We start from the raw sequence: 10,804 nt of genomic DNA, 5'->3' as shown, positions 1-10,804 counted from the left end.
CGGCCCAGAAAGACAATTTCCATACACGGCCACATAGAGAAGTCAGATTTGAAAATTCCTAATAAGACACTTATAACATCCATTGAATTATTTAAATGGAATCACTCACAGCTGAAAATATTAGCATTTTATATTCATTCAATGCCTGCCATGTTTTTGGATGATGTGATGATGACTTTGTTGCTGCTCCCTGTGCGCAGTGAGTGCTACAGTAGTGCACATGTGATGTTGGTCCTTATTAACTGGATGCAAAAGGGGAGGGTGGTGCAACTCAATATTAGGAAGGTGTTCCTAATATTTGGTATGCTCAGTGTATATACTGTATTCTAGTCAAGGCTCATCCTATATACTGTAACTACTGCTCTACAGACTTTTTCTATTTATATACTGTCCATAATATTCTAGTGTCAAAATTGTGAAGTGTAAATAGTATAATTTTGGTCATAAAGTTAGTCTCGTCCAAAAAGGAGATGATAGGAAAATGTATGTCACAGAATGAAGGGTACATAACAGTTTTCTGTGGGCTGGGTTTATTTTATTCCTACCCACATTCCCACAGCTGGCAAGTAATCATCAATTCGGAACGCAGCTGCACAGGACCCGATCGTAATGCTCATGGTCAATTTGGTTTGACATTCGATATCCCTATGGGGCTATTTGTACATCCCACTGGGCACACACTGGTTGAGTCAATGTTGTTTCCATGTACTTTCAATTAAATTACGTTGTGGAAATCAATGTGGAATTGATGTTGAACTGATGTCTGTGCCCAGTGGGATGGGGCAATATTTTAAAAGGTTAACAGCTCCAACTTTCTATGACTTAAAAACCTCAAACCAACTTTAAATTCAAGGAAGTCATATACAAATATTGAAAGCATTTAAATGAGACAACTGAAATATGTGCATTTACATTGTGCAATTTATTGACAGTCCCTAACTATCCCCAGAGAGAGGCTATCCAAAGTCAAACCAATTTTGCCACGGTTGCACACCAGCCCTTTGAAGATAATTGGCGAAATAATTTGGCTAACTCTTACCACCTACGAACACACAGAAGAGACACCCATATCAAAACACACCCCAAAACGAACTCACGTTTGAATTCAGTCATGGTCGCCAGCTTTTGAAAAAAATCTAAGACGTGGCCAAATGAGGAATTGCAGTCGCCCTTTAACAATTTACACAGATATTTTTCAAAAACACATTTACTGGAAGAACTGTGCAGATGCAAAGTTAGGTAAAAGAATTTCGGTAAAATATCAGTTTTTTATGTGACCACGTTATCCAAAAAACTCTGTTAAATATCTGCTCTAAAGGACCTCCCGTGTGGCGCAGTGGTTAAGGGCCAGAGACCCTGGGTTCACCCCCAGGCTCTTTCGTAATGCGAAGCACAAATGGCCTAGCGTCGTCCGCCAGGTGCACGGTGTTTCCTCCGACACATTGGTGCGGCTGGCTTCTGGGTTGGATATGCGCTGTGTTAAGAAGCAGTGCAGCTTGGTTGGGTTGTGTGTCGGAGGACGCATGACTCTCAACCTTCACCTCTCCCAAGCACGTACAGGAGTTGTAGCAATGAGACAAGATAGTAGCTACTAACAATTGGGGTAAAAAGAAAATCTGCTCTGTACTGAGATTCAAAGATGTCTGCAGCAACAGCTTAAAAAAAAAACATGTTTTTATTGTCACATACACCGGATAAGTGCCTTGTTGGCTCGGGTATTCGAACAACAGCTTTGTTAAATAGTACCCGCAAAACACCAGTCTCAATGTCAACAGCGAAGAGGCGACTCCGGGATGCTGGCCTTCTAAGCAGAGTTGCAAAGAAAAAGCCATTTCTCAGATTGGCCAATAAAAATAAAAGATTAAGGGGGGCAAAAGAACACAGACACTGGACAGAGAAACTCTGCCTAGAACGCCAGCATCCCGGAGTCGGCTCTTCACTGTTGACGTTGAGACTGGTGTTTTGCGGGTATTATTTTATGAAGCTGCCAGTTGAGGACTTGTGAGGCATCTGTTTCTCAAACTAGACAGTCTGATGTACATGTCCTCTTGCTCAGTTGTGCACCGGGGCCTCCCACTCCTCTTTATATTCTGGTTAGAGACAGTTTGCGCTGTTCTGTGAAGGGAGTAGTTCACAACGTTGTACGAGATCTTCAGTTTCTTGGCAATTTCTCACATGGAATAGTCTTCATTTCTCAGAACAAGAATAGACTGACGAGTTTCAGAAGACAGTTCTTTGTTTCTGGCCATTTTGAGCCTGTAATCAAACCTACAAATGCTGATGTTCCAGATACTCAACTAGTCAAAAGAAGGCCAGTTGTATTGCTTCTTTAATCAGACCAACAGTTTTCAGCTGTGCTAACATAATTGCAAAAAGGTTTTCTAATGAACAATTTGCCTTTTAAAATGATAACCTTGGATTAGCTAACACAACATGCCATTGGAACACAGGAGTGATGGTTACTGATAATGGGTCTCTGTACGCCTATGTAGATATTTCATTAAAAATCTGCCGTTTCCAGCTAAAATAGTCATTTACAATATTAATGTCTACGCTGTATTTCTGATCAATTTGATGTTATTTTAATGGACAATTTTTGCTTTTTATTCAAAAAGAAAAACATTTCTAAGTGACGCCAAACTTTTGAATGGTAGTGTATATTACTGCTTTAATTTTTGCTGGACCCAGGAAGAGTAGCTGCTGCCTTGACAGTGGCTAATGGGGATCCATAATAAACACAAATACTGTTGAAATGGTTTTTGACATGCTGAACCATCCTAAGGGTGGATTATATAAAGTTTAATGGGGTTGAGGAGGGTGTAGTAGAAGTTGGGAATGTATTTGGTTTGTTATTCTATTTCAATGGCAGTACAGTTTTGGGCAGATCATGAGTGATCGTACATTCCAGCACAGTAGTTGCCTGCATGCACTTTAAACGTTTGTTTGCGGACCGCCATGAAATCGAAGAAGAAGAAGAAGAAGGTTCGCGTACATTCTACGTGCGCGTTCACATCTGGGCGTAGGAATCTTGTGATACTTGCGTCAGCTGTCACGGGGAGAGAGAGCTAGTTGACGCACGCGCTTGTGTCTCCATGCTAGCCGGCGAGTTGTTTAGACACGAAATAATCTGCAATTCTACTCGCAGGAAAGAAAGAGATATCAACTTGTTACAGGACAGTATCAATATTAAACTGGACCAAGCGGATTCTGTGACCGAATCCAGCAGGAAAGGGGCTGTGTACCGCTGCAGAAGGTGTAGGGTTTAGTTATAAAATATTTGGTGTAGGTCAGGTGGTTGTGCCGAAGAGAGAATAGCAGGTTTCTCGGATGGAAGCTGGCTAGGGCTAGTTTATTTCTTGTCAATTAATAAAATAGCTAGTTTTACCTCGTCAAACATACGACGGATTGCCAGTAGTTGCTGCATAGCAAAACATAGCTAGGCCGGGTCGGCCGGTTAGCTACCGAGCTAATGACAAGATAGCTTGCTCAATAGTTATGTCGAGCAGTTTCACAAATAAAACGTCTTTGCTAAGCAGCTCTCCACAGAGCCCTGAGAATAGGGTCTCATCAGTCGGCAACAACAACAGAGACTGGGACTTGGAAAAAGATGTATTTGTATGCTGCTATGAAGAGCCTATTGGCGAAACAATGCTGGCGGGGATGCACTCGGTTCAGCCAGGTCTGGACAGGCACATGCCGCTGCTGCGAGGCCGCCACCGGGTTCCTCCGGACTGTATGATACTAGAGGAACCTTACCCCGGCTGTCACAACAACCGGAGTCCTCCCGCAGCCTACCTAGACACCGGTTCTCTGGCCTTCAGTGAAAATGACCGGAACGCCACCCCGGTGTTGGAAAGCAGAAAGAGGACTCGGAGCAGTAGTTCAAGGAACCGGTATAACGAGGTTGTCACAGAATTGGGACCCGAAGAAGTGCGGTGGTTTTACAAAGAGGACAAAAAAACGTGGAAGCCTTTCATTGGACACGACTCTTTGAAAGTTGAGGTCATGTTTCGTCATTTCTGCGAACTGAACCCTGGAACAACCAAGCGCCAGGGTTCTTTGGGAATGGATGAAGCGTACGAGGAAGATAATGCAAGCGGGGTGGAAGCGACAACTGGGGGGTCGAACGGAATCGAGCGAGCTGGACCAGTGCCGGCGCCGAGAACTACGGTGAATAGGGACAGGGGTTCGATGGAGAGAACGGACTCCTCAGACGAAAGAGACCTTGATTCAATAAGCATCAACGTAGAGGCTGTATGTGTCAGGGGTGGGCTGTATGAGGTGGATGTCAAAGACAGAGAATGCTATCCTGTGTATTGGAATCGTAAGTATCAATAGGAAGCATTCTCTTTCCTCCTTATATACCCAGCATTCCTGTATATGTATGTTTTGCTTGCAAACCAATGTGTGCAAGAGGGTTACGCTTTAAAGTATTTTAGTCTCAACCCATATTGCCAAGTGCTATTCATCTGCCACTGGCAAGCAAACGCATCAGTGCCAGATGTTGAGTGGTGCCCATAATCTCTGGTCTTAATTCCTGCTGCGTATCTCTCCAATGAGAGGCTGCAGACTGCATGGACAAATCACTACCAGGTCACTATAGAGATGACCTTGTATACACTCACGAGATCAGAGATGGCATGGTGTCACCATCTCTCATTCATGCCTACTACGCAATCTGTCTGTCTACAATATGCTTTAATGTACAAATATAGGCCACATACAGTACCTGTCAAAAGTGATATCCCAAGTACAAATACAGTAAGCACACTAAAGTTAAAAAATATATACAGTACCAGTCAAAAGTTTGACACCACCTCATTCCAGGATTTTTTAAAATATTGACTATTTTCTACATTGTAGAATAATAGTGAAGACATCAAAACTATGCAATAACACATGGAATCACAAAGTAACCAACAAAAAGTGTTAAACAAATCAAAATCTATTTATATTTGACATTATTCAAAGTATCCACCCTTTGCCTTGACAGCTTTGCACACTTGGCATTCTCTCAGCCAGCTTCATGAGGTAGTCACCAGGAATGCGTTTCAATTAACAGGTGTGCCATGTTAAAAGTTAATTTGTGGAATTTCTTTCCTCAATGCGTTTGAGCCAATCAGTTGTGACATGGTAGGGGTGGTCCAAATTTGATATTTTTGGTTCCAACTGCTGTGTCTTTGTGAGACGCAGAGTAGGTGAACGGATTATCGTAAATTTGGACCACCCCTACCATGTCACACAACCGATTGGCTCCAACGCATTAAGAAGGAAAGAAATTCCACAAATTAACTTTAAACAACGCACACCTGTTAAATGAAATGCATTGTCATCAAGGCAAAGGGTAGCTACTTTGAAGAATCTAAAATAACATATATTTGGATTTGTTCAACACTTTTTTGCTTATTGCATGATTCCATATGTGTTATTTCATAGTGTTGATGTCTTCACTATTATTCTACAATGTAGAAAATAGTAAAAATAAAGACAAACCCTTGAATGAGTAGGTGTGTCAACTTTTGACTAGTACTGTATAGTCACAATCTGGAATAGGGTCAGAAACATTACCTTTAAGCAACCTAATGAAGCCAAAGTTTATTTGTGCTACCTATCACAAACCCACAAAAGTGGCCTATTATTAGTCTAGCCACCATCCCGGGCACTGCCTCCAATGAATGTATCTGGACTGTGCCAACTAATTCATGGAGATTTACAAAAAAGTCAGCCATGGTGGTATAGCTGGTTCCTATAGAGCCCTGGATTACTTGAGCAAGCCAGCGAGAAAGCCATGCATCCCTTTAGGGAAAATGAAATATCTCGCTGAGTTCGCCTGAGGCAACACTAAGTGACAGTTGGTTTACTAGGATCTTCCAGCTAGATGTTGTAGTCAGTTTGAGGCTCTGACTATGTTTGGGCTTGTAATATCAATGTTTGACATGCATTAGCTAGCTTAGGCCTATATCTTCTCACTAGAGTCTGTTTTGTTGAGTAAGACATTTCTAACATTTCTATTGGTGTTTTCATTATCCTACATCTGTACTCTCTGTACCACATCCAATGATAAATTAAAGCTGAATACAAATGTAGGCTACTGTAAAAGTGATTTCCGTAAGAGCTTTTTTCTGTCTTTGCTGCTATTTACTATAGATGATGTGTGTTGGTTACTACCTGCTTGTAGGAACAGTCACACCCAAGCTCTGTGCCATTAGATAGAAAAACACACATTACAGAATTAAATGTTGTGGTCATGCTCTCACCAACGACTACTAATTCTAAACTAATCAGTTCTGTAATCAACTTCGCCTCCCTCCACACTCCACTGAGATTGCCAATGCCTAGCTTTATAGGGTGCCTAATTAGGCCTACCTGTCATTGCAGCCTTCACAAAGCAACTACCTAGATGTATTTGCATTTGGTGTCAGCACCACATACACACACATAGCATGAGCCAGCAGGTAACAACTAAGTTACCATTTTTTGTCTGTCTAGCATTTTGTTCCCCGCAAACAATCAAGGGGAACATTGAAAAGAAAAGGGGGAAAAATTGAATGCTTTGTAAATCTCTCTAACTTCCCCCTGCTCCATTCTCTCTCCCACCCTCAGAGCAGGAGAGCATTCCTGTCATGAGGGGCCAGTGGTTCATCGACGGCACCTGGCTCCCATTGGAGGAGGAGGAGAGTGACCTCATTGAGGTGGAGCACTTGACCCGTTTCCTTGGGCAGCAAATGCAGGACAGCTTCGACTCTGACTCTGTGGTGGCCAAAACAGTCGACAGCAAAGATGGTGAGACAACACCAGGGCGTGTGGGAGATATGGTTTAGGCCTAAATAAATATTTACCAAGTGTAGGCTTATATCAAGTATATAATGCATTATTCTAAAGACTGAATACTGGTTGTCTCCAACCCTGGTCCTGGAGAGCTATAGTCTGGGCAAGCTTTTGGTCCAGAGCAGAACTGAAACGCTTGATTTCACTAACCACGTCTTGATGATTTGTTGATTAGCTGAATCGGCTTGTTCTCCAGGACCAGGGTTGGATACCAGTGCTGTAGCCATGCTCTCTCACAATTTTAATCTGCAACGTTCTGCCAGGGCAATCACTACTAACCTGACTATAATTCCACCAAGGTACTTATCTATAGAGAACTTATAGATAATGTAGTGTGGTAGCAGCTGTCAAATGGGGTTCTCTGTAGATGGTGTCTGGGTTAGTTATGGACTCCATTAAAAATATCACCCACCTTTGCCCACCTTATCAGCAACGGAAAAGTGTTGTTGGGACTCATAAACCATAACGTATTAGCTATCAGGATCTCCCTGTAGACCAGAAAGGGGAAACATACCAGATTGTCTTTATGAGGATGTTGATTGTATTTTGTTAGGCCAGAGTGTATTATAGGTAAAAGGGGTATTTCTCATGCAAGGCTCAGACAGCAATTTGTTTCAGGAATAGCTTGTTGGTGCACTCAGAAAACAAGTGACAAATGGAATCTTTCAGTCAGCAATTCCCTCCTGAATGCACAGTCTTCAGCCCTGTGAAATGGCTGCTCCTTCTGTGATGAATGTGTGTGTGAATGACTTTCGATACCAGAGGTATTAAATCAGTGTGTCACCAGGAGAGATTGTGTGTATGTGTGTGAGAGAGGGAAAGCGAGGGAGAAGGAGAGTGTCACCTTTGTTTGCCTCTGTGTTTGTGTGTATGTGTGTAAGGGAAAATGCCACCAGTGTTGGTGTGTGTGCTGTATCTGTGTGAGAAATAATCTGACACTTCAATGCTAAGCTTGAAGACAACTTCTATCTCGAACTGAGAATAAGTGCTGCTTTCCTACCAACCAAGGCCAGCGCCATCTCCTCAGTGTGTGGCACTCTGAATTGGACCATAACAGTGTTTGCACAGTGATTAACCTCCCATTGTGAATGATCATGACTTGCTCTGACTCAGTGTTAATCAACATAAGTTTAGTCCTTGAATGGGTCCCTGATCTAGCCTCTATTTCAGACCTGTTCTGAATGCGTCCAACAGTACAGTCTGTTCATTCATACAAGGACAGTCTCGCCCTTCAGGAGCAATAGGGGACTGTATATATAGTCATGAGTAGACTGGCTGGCTACTGGAGTTTGCCTTATTGCCAATGCAATGTTCTCTCAAGCGCCTGCATGGTACTAGCTACGCCACTCAAATTTAATCACAGACATGAACTGGTGGAAAGACAGAGGCCACTCGCTCTCTACTAATCCATGTGGGGACCAAACAATTAATTCCCATTCAAAATCCTATTTTCCCTTAAACCTGACACTAACTGTAATTCTAACCCGACTTGTAAACCTAAAGCCAAATGTCTCCACTTGTCCGAATTTCCCTTGTTTTACTACCCCTCCTCCTCCCTCTCTTTCTCACACATACACAAATATCAACACACACCGAGGATACAAGTCATAATCAGTGTGTTTGAAATGGGATCAGGATTACGGCAACGGTTGTGTCACTTTCACGTAGGCACCCACAACCCAGCCCTTTCCAAGTCCCCCTTTGAAAGCACTGCCACATCCCATAATTTCCATTATGAGTCACCTCTTTGAGAGAATACAAAACTGTTCTAACGCTTCACCACATTTTATGAATTCATTCAAGGATTCACTTCAAAGTTATTTGTTAACACATTCTGCAAAAGTCAATGTCTTGAAAATGACAGTGAGTCTATTGTAGCTTACTGAATCGGATGCTCTGATCAAGGCATAACTTCCGAAAACATGTTAGCCTGCCTGGACGAAAATGAAAAGGTGTGATTTATTTTTTGTGTAAATAACCCCCCAACATTTTGGAGTTATGCCATTTCCCAATGTTTTTGAACTTGGTATTATATTTGAAATCTTTGTCATATATGGCAGAGCACCCAGCTAATAAAGCGGGAGAGTGTACCTGTTACCCACTTCACAATACTGCATTACCCTCTCTCCTTCTCTCCCTCTCTCCTTTCCTCTCCTCCACCATTGTTCTCCCTCAACTCTCTCTGTCTTTCTTTCACCCACTCACTCTTCCTCCACTTCTCCCTCTTTCTCTCACCCTTCCTCCCCTCTCTCCATCTTTCTCACGCTGAAACCCAGCAGCCAGCTCCAAGACTAATGGAGCAGAAAGCAAGTGTTGCGGCTCGCAGGCATGTTATGTAGGCATGAGATCATCATAATGCAAACGGCATGAGATCATCATAATGCAGACGGCATGAGGGCTCTGTTCTCTCCTGCCCTTGGTTATTGCTGCTGTGTCAGTCAAAAAGGGTTCCTCATTCCTCAGGCTTCTATGGGAAAGGGTGACCATGACAGTTTGACACTTCATTTGTAGTTGATGGCTGCCACTGTCGTCTAATTTGAGGATGGAAATTGACAGTTGCCACAGATGGTGGCCCACATGGCAGCTATACTGTGGCGGGTTTACCAATTTCAGCAGCTACTGAAGCTGGCAATAGGCTGGTTCACAGAATACAGAGTGTCTTACTTGCTAGCCTGGCTTGGAAGTTCCTCTCAGAGGAAGAAAGTACAAAGTATCACTATGAGAGTGTTTGTTGTACAGAAACCGTCATTTGGCAAAAAAAATGTTTATACTGTAGGGCAGGCCTGTATGCTCAGTCTCTCACACACACATGCACAGAGTTGCTCCATGCATTGTGACTGAAAAGTCCCATTGGGGCTCCATGACCCTCTCACTGTGATTCCATAATCTAAGGAGCATGGTGTTAATAGCAAGAGACCAAGAGACCCTGATGGCTCCCCTGTCAGGTTTTAGGAGACCCGAGGAAGCTTTATGTGTCTTTTTGGTTGTGGACACATTACACCTTTTGTTTGTCAGACCTGTTTAAAGATGCACTGGCTGTGTATCACTTAGGGAGGCTGATTATGGAAGAATCCCTGGTGGATATGTGTGTACTGTGTGTATATATGTCTGTGTTGGAGTGGTGGGTGATGGCAACAGAGAGATGCGGGTATGTGAAGGGACTGTGTACTGATGTGAGAATCTATCATACGGATGTTTTTTGAAGGCGTTTGAATCAGTAGAGAGATTTGCATGTGGGCTGGCTGGAGGCTGGGCCAGGGCTCATGACGGTGGGGTGTACTTCAGTCCGTCAGGCTCCTGGAGCGTCACGGCAAGCAAAGCCCCACAGGCACACAGGGTCATATGTCAACAACACACACATGCCAGAACATCACATAATGTCATGTCACAGCTAGGGCTGGGAATTGCCAGGGACCTCAATACGATATTATTAGGATACTTTGGTGCCGAAACGATAGGTACTGTAATTTTGTGATTCAGTGTTCCAAACATATTGCTCACCACATGTCTGCTGTAGAGGGACAAGAGAGAGCCATGAGAAAACAAGGTTTGATCCGTCATTGAAATAAAAGTGCTGAAAACAAATTGTCACCCTATTTTAAAAAGATGGACAACAAGCTATGAAGGAAAAATACTGCAGTTAGTGAATAGGCTGCAGGTACATCCAACTAGCAAAATAAATGATATTGCGATATTGTCAAAGCGATACGATATATTCTCACAAGTAATATCTCTATGTAACTATAGATGTTTTTCCCTCCATCACTAGTCACAGCTCTCGTCTACAACCCAGGACAATCGTCATGGCACACTGACATTTGACATTTAGCATACTTATTCTCTAAGCTTTCAATAGCTAGAAGGCCTATCATTCAAAATACACTTTTTTTTAATCATAAGAGTTTTAGACACACAGTTTAGTAGTGTAATGCATTTTTATGTTTATTTGAAGGCTGAATACCTCAGGCTGTATGTC

The 10,804-nt window shown here is 42.8% G+C and overlaps 1 protein-coding gene across 2 annotated transcripts in view; it reads left to right on the top strand.

The window, feature by feature from the left end:
* The first annotated feature begins 3,004 nt into the window (after positions 1–3,004).
* The window catches only part of ddhd1a (DDHD domain containing 1a), a 32,604-nt gene continuing 24,804 nt past the window's right edge, over positions 3,005–10,804 (top strand). Inside the window, exons 1-2 of one of the 2 annotated variants that reach the window (XM_021574113.2) lie at positions 3,005–4,324; positions 6,604–6,783. In XM_021574113.2, the coding sequence (XP_021429788.2) occupies positions 3,496–4,324; positions 6,604–6,783 (1,009 nt within the window). In that variant the 5' untranslated portion in view covers positions 3,005–3,495. The remainder of the gene's footprint in view (positions 4,325–6,603; positions 6,784–10,804) is intronic. The other variant, XM_021574114.2, reaches the window with a different exon arrangement.

This window comes from Oncorhynchus mykiss, chromosome 19 (genome assembly GCF_013265735.2).
Source record: "Oncorhynchus mykiss isolate Arlee chromosome 19, USDA_OmykA_1.1, whole genome shotgun sequence".
In the NCBI taxonomy this organism is placed as follows: Eukaryota; Metazoa; Chordata; class Actinopteri; order Salmoniformes; family Salmonidae; genus Oncorhynchus; species Oncorhynchus mykiss.
Note: the sequence above shows the minus strand (reverse complement) of the source record. Positions and strands in the feature narration are given on the sequence as shown.